The sequence below is a fragment of the Polyodon spathula genome, chromosome 4, assembly GCF_017654505.1.
Source record: "Polyodon spathula isolate WHYD16114869_AA chromosome 4, ASM1765450v1, whole genome shotgun sequence".
Lineage (NCBI taxonomy): Eukaryota > Metazoa > Chordata > Actinopteri > Acipenseriformes > Polyodontidae > Polyodon > Polyodon spathula.
Window position 1 is genome coordinate 2,179,740 of NC_054537.1, and position 21,591 is coordinate 2,201,330.

Here is a 21,591-nt window from a genome sequence, read left to right on the forward strand (position 1 = left end):
AGACCTATCAGACACTGTCAGGCACTGCACATCCACTACTGCAGTAAGACCTATCAGACACTGTCAGGCACTGCATCCACTACTGCAGTAAGACCTATCACACACTGTCAGGCACTGCATCATCCACTACTGCAGTAAGACCTATCAGACACTGTCAGGCACTCTGCACATCCACTACTGCAGTAAGACCTATCAGACACTGTCAGGCACTGCACATCCACTACTGCAGTAAGACCTATCAGACACTGTCAGGCACTGCACATCCACTACTGCAGTAAGACCTATCAGACACTGTCAGGCACTGCATCCACTACTGCAGTAAGACCTATCAGACACTGTCAGGCACTCTGCACATCCACTACTGCAGTAAGACCTATCAGACACTGTCAGGCACTGCACATCCACTACTGCAGTAAGACCTATCAGACACTGTCAGGCACTGCACATCCACTACTGCAGTAAGACCTATCAGACACTGTCAGGCACTGCATCCACTACTGCAGTAAGACCTATCACACACTGTCAGGCACTGCACATCCACTACTGCAGTAAGACCTATCAGACACTGTCAGGCACTGCACATCCACTACTGCAGTAAGACCTATCAGACACTGTCAGGCACTGCACATCCATTACTGCAGTAAGACCTATCAGACACTGTCAGGCACTGCACATCCACTACTGCAGTAAGACCTATCACACATTGTCAGGTACTCTGCACAGCCACTACTGCAGTAAGACCTATCAGACACTGTCAGGCACTCTGCACATCCACTACTGCAGTAAGACCTATCAGACACTGTCAGGCACTGCACATCCACTACTGCAGTAAGACCTATCAGACACTGTCAGGCACTGCATCCACTACTGCAGTAAGACCTATCAGACACTGTCAGGCACTCTGCACATCCACTACTGCAGTAAGACCTATCAGACACTGTCAGGCACTGCACATCCACTACTGCAGTAAGACCTATCAGACACTGTCAGGCACTGCATCCACTACTGCAGTAAGACCTATCAGACACTGTCAGGCACTGCATCCACTACTGCAGTAAGACCTATCAGACACTGTCAGGTACTCTGCACATCCACTACTGCAGTAAGACCTATCAGACACTGTCAGGCACTGCACATCCACTACTGCAGTAAGACCTATCAGACACTGTCAGGCACTGCACATCCACTACTGCAGTAAGACCTATCAGACACTGTCAGGCACTGCATCCACTACTGCAGTAAGACCTATCACACACTGTCAGGCACTGCACATCCACTACTGCAGTAAGACCTATCAGACACTGTCAGGCACTGCACATCCACTACTGCAGTAAGACCTATCAGACACTGTCAGGCACTGCACATCCACTACTGCAGTAAGACCTATCAGACACTGTCAGGCACTCTGCACATCCACTACTGCAGTAAGACCTATCACACACTGTCAGGCACTGCACATCCACTACTGCAGTAAGACCTATCAGACACTGTCAGGCACTGCATCCACTACTGCAGTAAGACCTATCAGTCAGGCACTGCACATCCACTACTGCAGTAAGACCTATCAGACACTGTCAGGCACTGCACATCCACTACTGCAGTAAGACCTATCACACACTGTCAGGCACTGCACATCCACTACTGCAGTAAGACCTATCAGACACTGTCAGGCACTGCACATCCACTACTGCAGTAAGACCTATCAGACACTGTCAGGCACTGCACATCCACTACTGCAGTAAGACCTATCACACACTGTCAGGCACTGCACATCCACTACTGCAGTAAGACCTATCAGACACTGTCAGGCACTGCATCCACTACTGCAGTAAGACCTATCAGACACTGTCAGGTACTCTGCACATCCACTACTGCAGTAAGACCTATCACACACTGTCAGGCACTGCACATCCACTACTGCAGTAAGACCTATCAGACACTGTCAGGCACTGCACATCCACTACTGCAGTAAGACCTATCAGACACTGTCAGGCACTGCACATCCACTACTGCAGTAAGACCTATCACACACTGTCAGGCACTGCACATCCACTACTGCAGTAAGACCTATCAGACACTGTCAGGTACTCTGCACATCCACTACTGCAGTAAGACCTATCAGACACTGTCAGGCACTGCATCCACTACTGCAGTAAGACCTATCACACACTGTCAGGCACTCTGCACATCCACTACTGCAGTAAGACCTATCAGACACTGTCAGGCACTGCACATCCACTACTGCAGTAAGACCTATCAGACACTGTCAGGTACTGCACATCCACTACTGCAGTAAGACCTATCAGACACTGTCAGGCACTGCACATCCACTACTGCAGTAAGACCTATCACACACTGTCAGGCACTGCACATCCACTACTGCAGTAAGACCTATCACACACTGTCAGGCACTGCACATCCACTACTGCAGTAAGACCTATCAGACACTGTCAGGTACTCTGCACATCCACTACTGCAGTAAGACCTATCAGACACTGTCAGGCACTGCACATCCACTACTGCAGTAAGACCTATCAGACACTGTCAGGTACTGCATCCACTACTGCAGTAAGACCTATGGCACACACTGTCAGGCACTCTGCACAGCCACTACTGCAGTAAGACCTATCAGACACTGTCAGGCACTCTGCACATCCACTACTGCAGTAAGACCTATCAGACACTGTCAGGCACTGCACATCCACTACTGCAGTAAGACCTATCAGACACTGTCAGGCACTGCACATCCACTACTGCAGTAAGACCTATCAGACACTGTCAGGCACTGCATCCACTACTGCAGTAAGACCTATCAGACACTGTCAGGTACTGCATCCACTACTGCAGTAAGACCTATCAGACACTGTCAGGCACTGCACATCCACTACTGCAGTAAGACCTATCAGACACTGTCAGGCACTGCATCCACTACTGCAGTAAGACCTATCAGACACTGTCAGGTACTGCACATCCACTACTGCAGTAAGACCTATCAGACACTGTCAGGCACTCTGCACATCCACTACTGCAGTAAGACCTATCAGACACTGTCAGGCACTCTGCACATCCACTACTGCAGTAAGACCTATCAGACACTGTCAGGCACTGCATCCACTACTGCAGTAAGACCTATCAGACACTGTCAGGCACTGCACATCCACTACTGCAGTAAGACCTATCAGACACTGTCAGGCACTGCATCCCACTACTGCAGTAACACCTATCAGACACTGTCAGGCACTGCACATCCACTACTGCAGTAAGACCTATCAGACACTGTCAGGCACTGCATCCACTACTGCAGTAAGACCTATCAGACACTGTCAGGCACTCTGCACATCCACTACTGCAGTAAGACCTATCAGACACTGTCAGGCACTGCATCCACTACTGCAGTAAGACCTATCAGACACTGTCAGGCACTGCACATCCACTACTGCAGTAAGACCTATCACACACTGTCAGGCACTGCACATCCACTACTGCAGTAAGACCTATCAGACACTGTCAGGCACTGCATCCACTACTGCAGTAAGACCTATCAGACACTGTCAGGTACTCTGCACATCCACTACTGCAGTAAGACCTATCAGACACTGTCAGGCACTGCATCCACTACTGCAGTAAGACCTATCAGACACTGTCAGGCACTCTGCACATCCACTACTGCAGTAAGACCTATCAGACACTGTCAGGTACTCTGCACATCCACTACTGCAGTAAGACCTATCAGACACTGTCAGGCACTGCACATCCACTACTGCAGTAAGACCTATCAGACACTGTCAGGCACTGCATCCACTACTGCAGTAAGACCTATCAGACACTGTCAGGTACTCTGCACATCCACTACTGCAGTAAGACCTATCACACACTGTCAGGCACTGCACATCCACTACTGCAGTAAGACCTATCACACACTGTCAGGCACTCTGCACATCCACTACTGCAGTAAGACCTATCAGACACTGTCAGGCACTGCATCCACTACTGCAGTAAGACCTATCTACATATCAGTAAACAACTGAAAAAACAACACCCCCGACAGCCTTGTGTTGACACTGTGTTGTGTACATTATAGATACAAGGGAATATATTTCATATGAAGAGAATTGACCCAAGCGTACCATATTAGCAGTCTGCAAAACACCTCATATTAGTACAGAAGTCTGCAAAACACCTCATATTAGTACAGCAGTCTGCAAAACACCTCATATTAGTAAAGCAGTCTGCAAAACACCTCATATTAGCACAGCAGTCTGCAAACCGTCTCAGATTAGCACAGTGGTCTGCAAACCGTCTCAGATTAGCACAGTGGTCTGCAAACCGTCTCAGATTAGCACAGCGGTCTGCAAAACGTCTCAATAAAAGCTCAAACACAATACTGTCTTTTTCCTTCAAAGACCAAGGCATTCAGTGTTTGTGGTCTTCAGCTTTTAAGCTTGTACAGACTAAAGTGACCACAGACTAACCCATTTCTAACTCTTTTAGCTCTACCACTTATGTGATCTCAGAACTGGTTCCTCTCACAGCAAGGTTTGCTCCACTACCTTCTAAAGTTCACACTCCTTACATTCCTGATAACTATGTGTTAAATCTTCAAGCATCCTGAGGATGTCAGCCCTGAAACAATAAGTATTTTAACCTGAAGTCAGATACCAAGATATTTGATGAAAGTACAGCAGAGCCTCAGAGTTATGAAAACCTTCAGAGTGAAGGTCGTTCTTAAGTCTGAAGTTATCAGTGGTTTTAATAAATGTTATGAAAACCTTCAGAGTGAAGGTCGTTCTTAAGTCTGAAGTTATCAGTGGTTTTAATAAATGTTATGAAAACCTTCAGAGTGGAGGTCGTTCTTAAGTCTGAAGTTATCAGTGGTTTTAATAAATGTGTACACCTGCTATCGACAGCCTTAATCTGGTGAGTAACACAAGGACACAGCACAGTAATGCAATATCATATTGTCAGGGTTTGAAAGGCTTTAAAATTGGACAGCACTCTACATAGAAAAAGGCTACATTTAACTTACCATTGAAATTGAACTGTAACAAAACACAGGTTTAAATGTCCAGGAAAGTATGGGTTAACATAGTGCTTGTTTTAATTTTAAACAAAATACCCATAAGTACATGAAGCTTGCTCAATCAGCTCAATCATTCAGCTTTTTTGTCTTGAAAGAAAAATCCCTGAGCTTTGTTTAAAACTAAAATGTTCCTAGTAAAATTGCCTGTACTTGCTTTGGAATCTGCCTCATCTATGTCTACAGTAATCTATAAAGTATGGAAACTGGTTGAAATATTTTAATATTTCTGTTCTCCAACAACCTGAGTGGTGGCCCCGATAGAAAAAGGAACTCATTTTAGGGGTATTTTGAATATAACCCAAAGTTTTCAGTTGTTCATGTCAATTTATTTTTTAGGATAATCACAATGTGACACACCAAGTTGCATCGTCTGTAGTAAACTACTCGTGCATTCAGTGTTAATAAAATGCATGTGCTACTGAGGATACAGACATTACTGCAGAATAAGCTCATCAGAAAAGAATTTAGCACTGTAAAGAACATGATAAACCCCATTGCTGAGCGGGGCTCTGCATGAGTCTGTCCTGCACTGCAGCAATGACTGCATCCTCATCATCAAGGTCCTATCAGAGTCATAGCAATCGATAGAGACACATTACAAAGCCACCAAACCTCGGCCTCGGTGCATGAATGTGACTCATTAGTAAAAACAAAAAAGTCAATTTATTTTTCCATAGGAATGCCAGAAGAACAGGTTTGACTGTGACAAACCAACTTAAACATCCCAATATTAGTTTTGGCTTTGTCATGATTGTACTTTGCCTTAGTGTTTCAAAGGGCAGGACAGATATCAAACAGAAATAAGTGGTCAACACTGATGTGCATGTCCCTTGAAGCGGGCCGCTTAAAGATGCAGTATCACCGTTTAACCTGCGTGCTTTACATGCATTCTTTTCATGCTGTGTTTCGTTGTTCTCTAGTTTTCACATTGTGGAGACCCGCCTGCTTGCTGGGTGACCTGAGACAATCCTTTGTGCATTTTAGATTTACATCTTGGAAACAAAATCCCATCCATCACAGTGCAACATTCTACCTGAACCACAACTAGCTGATCCTAAACAGAGACTGAAAACTGGAGCGCCAGAGAACTGGAAATACATAAGCAGGTACTTAGTATGTTTGGTACATAAAATGATGGATTTGACTGATTAACTCAAAGAGATAAATAATCACTTGGGCTCTCTGCCTTTGTTCTATATTAACCTCAGAGGTTTACAAATCCCAGACCTAATCTCTCCAGGAATGAATGACCTCTTTTCATTTGGGATTTCATTCCGTCATACAAGCACAGCTCTCATGCTGACACCTTGTAGCCCTACAGCCTGGGATCAAACAAGGGCGTCTTGTGTCTGCTGTGTAACTGGCACAGTTGTGTGACACATTGCTGTTATGGATTCTGTCCCGTCGGTGAGATGTCATGAGGTTAAAAGCTCTAAAACCACAAATGCAGCCCGTCTCTTTTGCATTCTGGAATTGTGTTTCAAAAAAATTTAAGGGCACATAAGGATCTTTTTATTTTATTGTGTTACGTGTTCCCAGGTGTTGTTACAACTGTTTGCATAAGGTGTGTGTATTGTTTTAATTTTTTTTTTTTTTTTTTTACATTTGGACCACTTTTTTAAACTTTTAAATTGCATTCCCTGCCTCAAGATGGCTTCCCATGTACCCGCATAGACCGCTCAGAGCTACATTTGTAACTGAGATAGATTTACCAGTGAGCAGGAGGATGATGGGAAAAAACAGCAGGTTAGATCATGTCTCAGTTACGGGGCAATGATTATGAGTTTGCCTTAGGTACAAGACAATCTGTCAGTGTGACTTTCATTGACCTGATCAAACAATGTTATGATGTTTTGACACAGTGCTTTGTGTAATACATGTGGTTTACTTTCTAGATCTTGAAAGTATGAGAGATTTCATTGGTAATATGTTTACCTTACCTATATACAGTGCCTATATAGAAAGTCTACACCCCATTGAACTTTTTTCACATTTTGTTGTGTCAGTGCCTCAGAGTTTCATGCATTCAAATGAGGATTTTTTTCTACTTATCTACACACCATACTGCACACTGTTAAGGGAAAAAAGCTTTTATTGAGAAAAAAATGATGTATTAAAAATACAAAACTGAAAGATCATAATTGGATACTAATACTTGGTGGAAGTACCTTTGGCAGCAATTACAGCTATGAGTATGTTGGGATAGGTCTCCACCAACTTTGCAATATTTGGCAATATTTGACCATTCTTCTTTATAAAACTGTTCAAGCTCTGTCAAGTTCCTTGGGGAGTGTTGATGGACAGCAATCTTCAAGTTATGCCACAAATTTTCGATTGGATTTAGGTCAGGGCTCTGTCTGGGACACTCAAGGACATTTACCTTTTTGTTCCTTAGCCACTCCAGTGTAGCTTTGGCTGTGTGCTTTGGGTCGTTGTCATGCTGAAAGATAAAATTCCATCCCAGTTTCAGCTTTCTTGCAGAGGGCAGTAGTTTTTCCGCAAGGACTTCTCTGTACTTTGCTACATTCATTTTCCTTTCTATGCTGACAAGTGCCCCAGTCCCTGACGATGAGAAACAACCCCATGCTTCACAGTTGGGATGGTGTTCTTTGGGTGATGCAATGTGCTGGGTTTGTGCCAAACATAACGTTTTGCATTTAGGCCAAAAAGTTCCATTTAATTTCGTCAGACCAAAAAACTTTTTGCCACATGGCTACAGAATCTCATGAGTGTTTTTTTTTTTTTTTTTTTTTTTTTTTTGCATACTTCAAACGGGATTCAAGATGGGCTTTCTTGAGTAATGGCTTCCTTCTTGCCACCCTACCATAAAGGCCAGATTTGTGGAGTGCTTGGGATATTGTTGTCACGTGCACACTTTGACCAGTCTTGGCCACAAAAGCCTGTAGCTCTTGGAAAGTTGCCATTGGTCTCTTGGTAGCCTCTCTGATCAGTCTCCTTTTTGCTCGGTCATCCAGGCCTGATCTACGCAGGGTCTTGGTGATGCCATACACCTTCCACTTTTTAATAATGGTCTTTACCGTGCTCCAAGGGATATTCAAGGCCTTTGATATTTTTTTTTATACCCATCCCCTGATCTGTGCCTTTCAACAACTTTGCCCTGGAGTTTTTGTTAAAGCGCCTTGGTGCTCATGGTTGAGTTTTTGCTTTGAAATGCACTACCCAACAGAGTGAACCTACAGGAACTGCTGAATTTATCCTGAAATCATGTGAATCACTATAATTTAACACAGGTGGAGGCCACTTAACTTGGTGTGTGATTTTGAAGGTGATTGGTTATACCTGAGCTAAATTAGGATTGCTATTATGGGGGGGGGGGGGGGGGGGGGGGGGGGTGGACACTTATCCAACCATGCTATTTCAGTTTTTATTTTGAATTAATTTTCAACAAATTTCTAAAAAAAAATACATATATTCACTTGGAAGTTATGGGGTAGGATGTGTAGATAAATGAAAAAAAAAAAACTATTTTAATGCATTTTATTTCTAGCCTATAAAGCAACAAAAGGTGAACATTTTGAAAGGGGGTGTAGACTTTCTATAGGCACTGTATATATATTACCATTTTACTGTATAGCGGTGATAATTTTATACAGTTAACGGAGTACTGTGAACTGTCTAAAATGTGCACAGGCCGGTGTCAGGAACGTGAACGCTTTCAGTACATTCCCACACTGAAATGGCTGCAAAAAAAGGAAACAAAGTATTTTCATTAAGAGACTGTAAAGGACTATGATGTGTGAAAATGAACGCAGCTTTTGTTAAAGGTACGTCAATAAAAGGTTACGTTGTACACTTAAGTGGGTTAGATGGTACCCAGGCAACTGAACATCTATGGTTGCTAAAGACTGATTTGAAATTGCATCTGGCTTGATGAATATATTAATAGGAAAGCTGATATGGTGTAACCCAAACTGATGGGTGAACCAAAAGATAACATCTTCACATAAAAGAGTTTCCGCTCACACTTGTCTGAGAGTAACCCAAGAACTCCCAGACCTTTAGACAACAAACACTGGACAAGGATCCAGAACGTGCAGCGTGTCACAGACCTTTAGATAACAAACACTGGACAAGGATCCAGAACCTGCAGCGTGTCACAGACCTTTAGATAACAAATACTGTGCAAGGATCCAGAATCTGCAGCATGTCACAGACCTTTAGATAACAAACACTGTGCAAGGATCCAGAACCTGCAGGGTGTCACAGACCTTTAGACAACAAACACTGGACAAGGATCCTGAACCTGCAGCGTGTCACAGACCTTTAGATAACAAACACTGGACAAGGATCCAGAACCTGCAGCGTGTCACAGACCTTTAGATAACAAATACTGTGCAAGGATCCAGAACCTGCAGTGTGTCACAGACCTTTAGACAACAAATACTGTGCAAGCATCCAGAACCTGCGGCGTGTCACAGACCTTTAGACAACAAATACTGTGCAAGCATCCAGAACCTGCGGCGTGTCACAGACCTTTAGACAACAAATACTGTGCAAGCATCCAGAACCTGCGGCGTGTCACAGACCTTTAGACAACAAATACTGTGCAAGCATCCAGAACCTGCGGCGTGTCACAGACCTTTAGACAACAAATACTGTGCAAGCATCCAGAACCTGCGGCGTGTCACAGACCTTTAGACAACAAATACTGTGCAAGCATCCAGAACCTGCGGCGTGTCACAGACCTTTAGACAACAACAGACAAGGATCCAGAACCTGCAGCGTGTCACGTTGTGAAATCATAACCATTGCTCATGATACTTCACACCCACACCTTCCTCACAGGCATTTCCTCTATTTCCTTTTGCTCTTCTCACCCTGTTCGATTGTGCAGGCTTGAGCTCTGGAGGTTAGGAGTGATTGCTTTCTTACTGACCCGAATGCTTTGCCAATCAAAGAGCAAGGTTATACAGCTGAAGCAGCCCTAATAAAAGCAAGCACCACCTTTCTTTAATGAACTCAATGCGGATACATGGTTACTTTCCCTGGGGCACAGGTTTGTAAGAGAACTTTAAAGAGTCTATTCTGTCGTGCTGCAGTCCATGTGTAAACGTTTCCATAAAGTGAGCGATCACATACCAATGTGTCATTCTTTGACATCCCCTTATAAAAGTTTCCCATAGTAAAAGAATAGCAAAATGTAATAAAGCTTAGTGAAAACATGGTAAAGCACATGTAAGCATTGTAAAGACCAGCAAGGTATGGTAAAGCATATTAAATTAAACATGGCAAACCAGGGTAAACTATAGTAAATGCAGAGCAAAAGCATGGTAAAACTTCAAAAATACTGTGGTGAACTTTTACAAGCATGTCTGTAATGATACTGCTCACTTTGACAGCAGTATGTTACAAATTCCCTAGTAAACAGCACACTGCATGCTGCCACCTTTAAATACGCAAACTCCTCTGTTTAGTTTACTACTAATAAACATTTAGAAAATCAACAAAACGATAAACTAACACTGTGCTGTTGACAAGTCTGTGTCACTTATCTCAGGTTTGTTTCTGTTTTGGATTTCAATCTCATATCGACTCAGGCCCCCACAACGCACCTGACCTGTCCCCATCAACTTCCTGTCAAATGAAACCTATAAAAATATGCAAGTGGAATACAGCTTGATGCAGCTGTCAGAATATTAAAGGATACTGATGCAGCTGTCAGAATATTAAAGGATCCTGATGCAGCTGTCAGAATATTAAAGGATATTGATGCAGCTGTCAGAATATTAAAGGATACTGATGCAGCTGTCAGAATATTAAAGGATATTGATGCAGCTGTCAGAATATTAAAGGATATTGATGCAGCTGTCAGAATATTAAAGGATATTGATGCAGCTGTCAGAATATTAAAGGATACTGATGCAGCTGTCAGAATATTAAAGGATATTGATGCAGCTGTCAGAATATTAAAGGATATTGATGCAGCTGTCAGAATATTAAAGGATACTGATGCAGCTGTCAGAATATTAAAGGATACTGATGCAGCTGTCAGAATATTAAAGGATATTGATGCAGCTGTCAGAATATTAAAGGATATTGATGCAGCTGTCAGAATATTAAAGGATATTGATGCAGCTGTCAGAATATTAAAGGATATTGATGCAGCTGTCAGCACATTAAAGGATGACCGGATGCTCGTCACAGGGGCAGCTGGTGTGTGCTTAACATCCCGGGCCATGCAAATTAGCCATGTGTGTGTTTCTTCCTGTAACCCACCAAACACCTGTATGCAAATAACTTTCTCTGAAGTAAATCCTTCAATTTACTGCTGGTATTTTACATGATAAAAGCATTTTTAAACGTTGCAGCATTACTAGCATTACAATACCATATGACTCCATGTACACTCGGACAGCTAGGGAGTGTTCAGGCTTTTCATATCACACCCAATGCAGTCTGGGCAATACAAAATTAAAAAAGAGTTGAAAAGCTGAGTTGACAAACATTTCTATCACTGTCTTCATTATTGTTATGAACTCTCTTTGTGGTGGTCACCGTCGCTATTATGTCTTTTTTTTTTTTTTTAAATAACTTCAGTAGCGAGGGCCCTATCTACTTTCTTTCAATTAAGCACACCATTAACATTCGATCCTTGTACTCTACAGCGGCTTTGCTGATCCACAGAGCTGCTCACATGACATTCACTGCATCCATTATGGTGCCGATAGCAGATTCTAGGCTTTCACTTCTGTCTCAAACCACTGTTTAGTATCTGCTGTAATAAGATGCTGCACTTCGTTGCTTTCTTATTCTGGTTAAATGTGAATAGAGCTGTTTTCAAAGAGACAAAATTCACGCTCATTAGTCAATATGAGAAACAAACATGAATTCATTAGGAATGTAACCCAACGATGAAGCCCAGCTGTACATGCTGTGTGCACCTACATTACAGCTGAAGCAGATGAGTGAACTGGACAATGAATCAGAGCCCAGATCACAGCTATAGAACTGGACAATGAATCAGAGCCCAGATCACAGCTACAGAACTGGACAATGAATCAGAGCCCAGATCACAGCTACAGAACTGGACAATGAATCAGAGCCCAGATCACAGCTACAGAACTGGACAACGAATCAGAGCCCAGATCACAGCTACAGAACTGGACAACGAATCAGAGCCCAGATCACAGCTACAGAACTGGACAATGAATCAGAGCCCAGATCACAGCTACTGAACTGGACAATGAATCAGAGCCCAGATCACAGCTACAGAACTGGACAATGAATCAGAGCCCAGATCACAGCTACAGAACTGGACAATGAATCAGAGCCCAGATCACAGCTACAGAACTGGACAATGAATCAGAGCCCAGATCACAGCTACAGAACTGGACAATGAATCAGAGCCCACATCACAGCTACAGAACTGGACAATGAATCAGAGCCCAGATCACAGCTACTGAACTGGACAACGAATCAGAGCCCAGATCACAGCTACAGAACTGGCCAATGAATCAGAGCCCACATCACAGCTACAGCACTGGACAATGAATCAGAGCCCAGATCACAGCTACTGAACTGGCCAATGAATCAGAGCCCAGATCACAGCTACAGAACTGGACAATGAATCAGAGCCCAGATCACAGCTACTGAACTGGCCAATGAATCAGAGCCCAGATCACAGCTACAGAACTGGCCAATGAATCAGAGCCCAGATCACAGCTACAGAACTGGACAACGAATCAGAGCCCAGATCACAGCTACTGAACTGGACAACGAATCAGAGCCCAGATCACAGCTATAGAACTGGCCAATGAATCAGAGCCCACATCACAGCTAAAGAAGTGCCTTGGGACACATATCTGTGTTCATTTCATTATTATACTTCGAAACAATACAAAATATTTAAATATGAACTGCATTAACTGCATTGGCAACACTGATACAAAAAAAAAGAACTGACAGAGAGCACCAGGCTTTTTAAAGTACAGAGAGCATCAGGCTTTTTAAAGTACAGAGAGCACTGTGCTTTTTAAAGTACAGAGAGCACCGTGCTTTTTAAAGCACAGAGAGCATCGTGCTTTTTAAAGCACAGAGAGCATCAGGCTTTTTAAAGCACAGAGAGCATCAGGCTTTTTAAAGTACAGAGAGCATCGTGCTTTTTAAAGTACAGAGAGCATCAGGCTTTTTAAAGTACAGAGAGCATCATGCTTTTTAAAGTACAGAGAGCATCGGGCTTTTTAAAGTACAGAGAGCACTGTGCTTTTTAAAGTACAGAGAGCACCGTGCTTTTTAAAGCACAGAGAGCATCAGGCTTTTTAAAGTACAGAGAGCACTGTGCTTTTTAAAGTACAGAGAGCACCGTGCTTTTTAAAGCACAGAGAGCATCGTGCTTTTTAAAGCACAGAGAGCATCAGGCTTTTTAAAGCACAGAGAGCATCAGGCTTTTTAAAGTACAGAGAGCATCGTGCTTTTTAAAGTACAGAGAGCATCAGGCTTTTTAAAGTACAGAGAGCATCATGCTTTTTAAAGTACAGAGAGCATCGGGCTTTTTAAAGTACAGAGAGCATCGGGCTTTTTAAAGTACAGAGAGCATCAGGCTTTTTAAAGTACAGTTGTAAATGTGTTTTTAAAAGGATTCCAGTTTCAGTGTTTACAATATTACTGTCTCCCTTTACTTAGTAAAAAGGATGAAACTGTGAACCAATTCAGACTGCTGTATAAAGCAGTTAATCTGCTTTGTCCAAACTGAAAAGCCTTGTTTACATGTGAAATGAAAAAGGGAGACTAATTTATGAGGTAAAAGTGCAACATTCAAGGGAAGCTAATTTACAGCTACTAATTCTAGCTTCATAAATCCTGAACTTGCCTCAGAGGTTTTCCAAGCAATCATCTACACAGAACAGTGCAGAGGCAGGCACCATCGGTGTGATGTAATGTGGCCAATCCAAGACCTTTATTAGCACACAATGTACAATAGGAAGCCAAAATATGATCAAATGTGAAAACCTTGCAGTTATGAAAACAATTAATGTGTGGTAGCTTGCTGAGTGAAGAAGAGGTCCAAGCATGACTGTGAGGGAGCCACACAAACCACTGATCACCTTTGCAGGCATCAGCTACCTGTAAGGGCAAGTTTAAACACATGCAAACGTCCCGGATTTGGAAACGTTTCTCTCAGTTTTGTTTTTCCTTGTCTCGTGTACATTAACTGAAGCATTAAGTCTGTTTTCCCAGCCTGCCTGGACCAAATAACATTTAGAAACTCAATTAACAGAAACGAGCACTCCAAGCTGCAGACGAGTCTGTATCCTTTACCTCTGGATAGGTTGCACTGCATCCCCATACTAAGTCATGTAAGATGTTTACTGCAGTACAGAAGTATGTTAATTTTATTTTTGGTTGTAAGTGATACAGCAGAGCCTCATAAAATATGCATGTGCTGTTTTTTATGATAATCCTTTGGTACTTGTGTGTATTATGTCACATCATGCAACTGGCACTTCTACAGTACATCAATCAGGTACTTGTTAAAGAACATCAATACAGTGCCTATTCGCTGCCTGGAAAGCATGTGAAGGACTGCTTAATGAAAGAGGCAGCAGGGTAAACTAAATCCCATAATACAACACAAACAGGCAAAACGGCCAGACTGGCTGGATATGGACTTATTGCAAGCACAATACCATACCCTGTAATAATGGCTTTACAGGGTTTTAACTGGGGTCGATCGCAGTTTGAAATCACATATTCCACACCAGTTATTTTGAATGAGACATGCATGATCTCATGCCATATTATAAATGATGGGACTAACTTCAGATCCCAGGACTTATACAGAAAGGGGGTTATTCCTTTACTGAAGTTTCACTGGACTCGAGAATTTTCTGGTGTTCACACAACACATCACACACCTGCAAGCAGGATGCCCAGGGATTAGTGTGTCGCATACAGCAGTGTTCAAATGTATCTGAACAACAATCAAACCACTGGAACTGAAGATCTGACAAAAACTGGCAAAATAGGCACTTAGTCATTGTCTAATTTAATTGATAACTTTAATAAGCCACACACAACCACAAACAGTAAAATGCATGAGACTTTTTAGAAGTTGTTTAAAATGCCTAATTAAAGTGCAAAGTGGTCTAACATTTTCACACGCGTGCCTATTGTTTCTATATCACTGATTACTGACCTGAAACTGAAATTCTCACACCCAGAGGTTTTTATGCAGGTAGGTCTGTAATGGATATAAATGGCGAATCCTGAGGTTTGCTGATAAATTTGCACACTACTGTACTTATTTCAATACATAAATAACAATAAGAAAGTTAAAGGCTTTAATCCAACTGTAGGGGGAGATCTGTGCTGACTCTGCTGGCGTGTTCACAGTACTGCAGGAAGAGGGCGGCAGTCGCCCAACAACCGCCTGTGAGTCATGGCAGTGACACGGGGAGGTGGGAAAGTGGGTGTGTGTACTTTCCCCCTCTCTGAATGGCTGAGAGGCGAGTCTTGGGAGATTGATAGCCCTATAAAACAATGCTCTGCTGTTTCCTCAGGTCTGCCCTTTAAACGCACGAGAGTGCGGAAGCGCTGGTCGAGGACCGAGAACCAGTCGGAAGAAACCGACACCGAAACTGAGTGTGTCAGAGCGAGACAGTGAGAGCGGGGAACCCTTGTGCAGACCCCGGAGTATTGTAACGGAGCAGGCCAGTTAGCCGTAAGTGTAGGACGGTGATCCGGGTCGCACGGGTAGCGGCGACTGGGATATAGCTGTCAAGTGCAGCACCTTTTCTTTGTAGTTTGGTTACTGTTTTATTTTCCCTGTTTCTTTGTGCCTTCTGTTTTGAATTATTGTTTCGAAGCACCTGCAAGGGCGCCGGTATTGTGTACCATCACTTGGTATGCCCGTGGTTCTGTTTACCATCGTTGGTAAATCAGACCACGGACCCACAGCGCCATCTGCGGGATAAAAAGAAAAATAGCACCCTGAAATAAAACTGGGCACCTGTGCCGTGTTGCCAAATTCACCTGTCTGTCTCCTGTGTCAGTGAATTCCACACCAACCTCCAGTCAATCTGTGCAATCTCTTTCTACCAACAATCCAGCAATGTGTCCGTTTCTGCTGGGACTGGTCAGTTCTATAAATATGCTACCTAAAAACGAGGCACTCTGGACACGCTGTGACTGTCAAGCAAGCACAATGTGTGTGACAAACTGCATTGCAACAAAGTTATAAGGGTTATATTTCCATTACTAAATGAACTTTTTTTTCAAAAAAATCAGAACACAAGCTGCATTTATGTCATTTGATACATTCTAAATCAATATGCTACAGTTCTAGGGTCTATTATGAGGGCAGTCAGACATGCCTGTAATCCGAGCAGTGAAATTTCACACCACCTGTGAAGCTCAAGACATAGAAAATGAAGGTTTATCATCTCTGTGGGTATAAAACACCAAGACATGTATCATGTGTATTATATTGAGGCATCATAAAAACATCTAAAGGCTATATTTGCAGAATTAACAGTTACATTTAAACTTCTCTTTTACGGTTCACACAATGAAAGTAAGTTATCCTACAGGTAAGAGAATCTGTGGATTCCTCGGATATTGTGGAGTTTGAGACTTCTGTGGAATTTTCAGTCTTCCACAGACTATATATTAGTTGTGATGTACTTTGTACCCAGGGCTAAGCTTAACCCAGCCAAGCCCTTTCTCTAATCGTTTATTGAACCCAGGTCTCCGTGTATGAATTGCTAGTGCATGAACACACTGTGCTACCAAGCCCCAAGCATGTTTAAAAAACAAAACCAAGCAAGCAATAACAGTAAAGCAATTCTGAAATCTGCAAAGTGAAGATCAGACTATACAAGTGGGTGTATTTGTTCCTGGAAGAAATTCAAGGAATGAGATGCTTCTTGTTTGGGTAGATATCAGAGCTGGTATGAAAGTGGAATACAGTCGCGGGGAGGAGGCTCAATATCATACTGCTCTTATCAGCTAGAACAGGCAGTTCTGTCTGCCACTGCTTCTCTGAGAACAAACTTTACATGGTCATGATTTCATGAATTGATTGCTAAGCACACAAGGCCATGACAGCCTTTGTATTTCTGTTTGAAGGCTGACTGCAGTACTTAAACAAATGAGCTATACTTCTTCCAAGTATTTTATTATTGCATTGTTAATGGAATGCTTTTATGAATATCTATTCCTCTTGGATGTTGATGGTACTGGAAGTACCTCTCACATTCATACCCGCTTTTAAATGTCATTGCGAGTTTCACCATGAATAAATATTAATAAATAAAATATTGCAATAATATTCTGACTAAAAACACAGCATTCAGGGACTATCCGAGACTTGCTGTGTTCCCTGCATGCAGGCTGGCAGTGCAATCCTCCTGTGTGATTGTTCAGTAGCAAATATTTCAAACTCTATTTCAACGGCATGTGTCCAACAGGCTCAGGCCTACAGCAGGTATATACTGTTATCATTATGCAAAGAAAACATGTGGCAATGTAGAACCACAAACAACATGCTCAGAGCATCCCAGCAGACATGCAAGCCTTTAATATTATTATCAATGTAGAACCACAAACAACATGCAAGCCTTTAATATTACTATCAATGTAGAACCACAAACAACATGCTCAAACAACACGTAGAACCACAAACAATATCCCCCCCCCCCCCCCCCCCCCCCCCCCCCCACACACTGACGACGGTCCGATTTCCAGTCAAACCAGTTGGAATACACACACCTAACAACCAGCAAACGTGTATCGGAAAAACACCACCCCAGCCCAAACTGTATAGGAAAGGAAAGTCATCAGCTTGCATTTGGATTCAAATCAGGAGGTGCTGTGTTTCCAGTCTGTGGCTGTGTGTGCGTGTGACTGACTAACTGTCCTTGTTGCTTAGTCAAGCAGTCAAGGTATCCTTGTGAACGGCAATGTCCCTGGAGCACACACGCACACACACACACTCACACACGCACACACACTCACACACACGCACACGCACACACACACTCCGTCCATCAGGACTTTTTGCTAACACTTTAAATTGTCTCAGATAACTGTGTATTTACATAGTAGTTACTTAGTAAATACATGTGGACTTACACATAGCTGCAATGTACTTAATGTGTAGGGCTATAACTAAGGGTACATTTTGACCTTCAAAGGATCGGAACACATTACCAAAGTATTCGATAGTACTAATTTGCACAATTTACTGGTGACATCACCACAGCTACTTGTTTATAACCCCCTAACCCTAACCCTAACCCTTTCCTGGTACGGTTGTGCTCTCACAGATAACATGCACAAAGGGGTACGCATTGAGGGTCCTGTACCCAGGGGTCAGCACCATGTAGAGCGTGACAAACAAAACGGAAGATCTATACAATTACATGCGTGTGCGTGTCAGACCTATTCACTGCCAAGGACACAGATCACTCTTGCCTGACAAGCTGCCAACCCCTGGTTGTAACGATGCAGAATTACATTGTAATTACAGTGTGCACATGTATTTGCTATGTTACTACAATGTAAATACACAGTAATTAGAGACACTTCATGCAAAGTGTTACCCAAGTTATTACTAACATGTGCACAAAGGACCCACCATATTCACATGTAACAGTTCAACTGGGTAGCTACAGTAGGCAAAAATACTTTGGTAACAGTAACAGTGCAGATGTGGAGGAGGAATGGACTCCACACACCAGGGCAGTTCTATCACAGACACAGTGATAAGAGTTTATACTCTGAACGCTCCTGATGCTGAAGTGCACCCCACGGGAGACGTGACAACTCTAAACCCAGGCATCTGCTCCTGTGGCTTCCAATCTCAGGGCTGGAAAGATTTAGGGTAGGGTTTTTGCCAGCCTAATAATATTACATGTAAGAGCAAAGTCCAATTGGGTTTCTGATTGGAGACACTTAATATGAGAATTTGTGTTGCGGTTAAGAGAAACAAACAAACAAAAAACAGTTGCCCTTAATATGTATGGATACTGTTTAAACTGGCCCACTTGTAAACGTTAACTTGAAGTTCAAGCGATTTTAAAATTAGCTATGATTTAATAAACATTTAATATTAAGTGGTTAACTACACAGGGTTGTATACTGGAGGTGCTGTACAGCAATTGGAGATTTAAAAAAGCATACGTACAGTTCTTGTTTCTGAATGCATTTTGTATTGTTGTTTATTGTGAACTGGTCCTTCGCATTAAACAAACTGCTCGAGTCTCTGCACAGGCGACGCAGCTGCGCAGGATACTGCTTCAGTCCTTCCCAGACCCAGGCTTTGTAAAGCCGTGCATTGAAATGATTGCTCTGTGCAGTTGAGTATCTGCAATTGCAACAACCTGTCTAAACATGCAAGGTCATTGCACAAACAGAAAGGTAAAATACAAACTAATTAAATAATACCAGGGGGAATTATTATTTATTTTCTTAACCCTAAAACATAGCTTCACATTTTTTCAGGGTATTTTTCAATGTCAAATGGAGTATTCAACCTCTAGTTGAATAAATGACTGAAGAAAAAAAAAATACACACCCGCCCACTAAAATAATTGTGTATTTACATTTCAATGCAAACAGGTTAAACGTACTTTACATACTAATATTTAAGGGTTAATCACCTTAAAAACTGCAACACGTCCTAACACCCCATAACCACCGCAACCCCGCCCACCTACAGCAGAAGTTGAACATAAAAGAAAGCCTTTTTTAATGCAGTTCTGAAACGCTGTTGTTTTTTTGTTCTCATTTCCTGAGCCGTGCAGTGTTAGTAATGTGGACACCGCCGCTCCTCTTTACTTACTGGCATGTTTAATCGCAGCGTTCTCTTTTTCTGGTTCTTCTTCGTCGTGGCATCTTTCTTTTTCTTCGTGTCCATCGCAGTGCTCCCCATGTTTTTGTTGCTGTTGTTGTTGTTATGGATTTTAAGTTTCTAAAATCGCTTCCCTTGTTTGTATTTTGTATTTTAATTTAATAAACGACGCACTGAAGGTATTCTCGGAACGGGAAAGCTCACGGTTGCATATTAAAATAAAACGCAATGGGTGTCACTCTGATTTCGAAACGTTTTGCGATTGCCAGCACTAATTTCTAATTTCCAATTGCCAGACCGATTCCGCTTCAGAAAGTACTAGCATCTGCACGAGTGCTCTCGTATTCTCTGTGTCCGTGTCACTTGATATGATGAGGCTGGAAGAAAAACAAATCCTCAACACCCTCGAATGAGAAAATCATTAAGATTGCTGACAGTCCCCGTCATCTGTAATGTACCTGATCACCGTCCGTTAAAAATGGGAGGTCTGCTTGTCTCAATACTTCCAGCCCTGTGTGCCTGCACGCTGTTGCTGATCACAGAGGGGCAGGGGAGACTACACGCAATTGCACATGGGCCGGGCACATGGAGGTGCACATAACGAAAACAAATCATCAGAATTGTGTCCAGCAGCAGGAAGTAAAAACATTGGCTCAGCTTCGCAAAACCCACACAGTGACTATCACAAGCGAACTAACCCAATGCACCAGAAAGGGGCAAGTACGCATTTACTGACCCGTTCCAGCGTGCCGCAAACACGTTTGCACCAGAAAACACACCGCGGCATCTGCTTTGCCAACATAATTATAAAGTCGTATGAGTCATGCCTTGATTGATTCAGCAATGGGTAACGACCTTGAGTAGCACAAGGCGGCGGTAGCGTGCTACTAAAATACATGAGAGGCAATCTTCTAAAACTTACTTGTAGTGTGCATCTGGATTGTCTGTTCTAGTAGGCTAAATACAGTTATAATTGCAAAGATTAACCTTCAGGTGTTTAGGAAATCCATTCAAGTGTAATAACATTATATTAGTGGAACAACAAATACCAATACAGTAATACAGTGACAAATATACCTGTGCATAGACTCCCAAATAATGCAACAACACATACCAGTCCAGTAACACAACACATATACCTGTGCATAGACTCCCAAATAATGCAACAACACATACCAGTCCAGTAACACAACACATATACCTGTGCATAGACTCCCAAATAATGCAACAACACATACCAGTCCAGTAACACAACACATATACCTGTGCATAGACTCCCAAATAATGCAACAACACATACCAGTCCAGTAACACAACACATATACCTGTGCATAGACTCCCAAATAATGCAACAACACATACCAGTCCAGTCATATAGGGACAAATATATATGTGGAACAACACAAGCTTGTATAGGTGATATCATGACAGGTCATATACAGTGTTTCTCTAAAATAAATACAGGGCTAAATCCTCCTAACTATTTACACCAAGTCATCATTAGCCCTTTTTTTTCACTGAAAGAGAAAAAACCCCACATATATTGCATTTTTAAAACAAATAATAAACTATTTGAGATTAGTCACAAACCCCTAAATGAAATGTCAGAGTTGCTTATTTCTGAGTTGGTAATTTTATTAGGTGATTTTCTACAACAGTAACTGTGAAAATTGTCCTCATGAAAATTGGGACCAAGTGG

The 21,591-nt window shown here is 42.5% G+C and overlaps 1 protein-coding gene across 2 annotated transcripts in view; it reads right to left on the reverse strand.

The window, feature by feature from the left end:
- The window catches only part of LOC121314051 (5'-AMP-activated protein kinase subunit gamma-2-like), a 162,204-nt gene extending 141,564 nt beyond the window's left edge, over positions 1-20,640 (reverse strand). For both annotated transcript variants that reach the window (XM_041246841.1, XM_041246842.1), the window contains exon 1: positions 19,884-20,640. In XM_041246841.1, the coding sequence (XP_041102775.1) occupies positions 19,884-19,973 (90 nt within the window). In that variant the 5' untranslated portion in view covers positions 19,974-20,640. The remainder of the gene's footprint in view (positions 1-19,883) is intronic.
- Between the last annotated feature and the right edge of the window lie 951 nt (positions 20,641-21,591).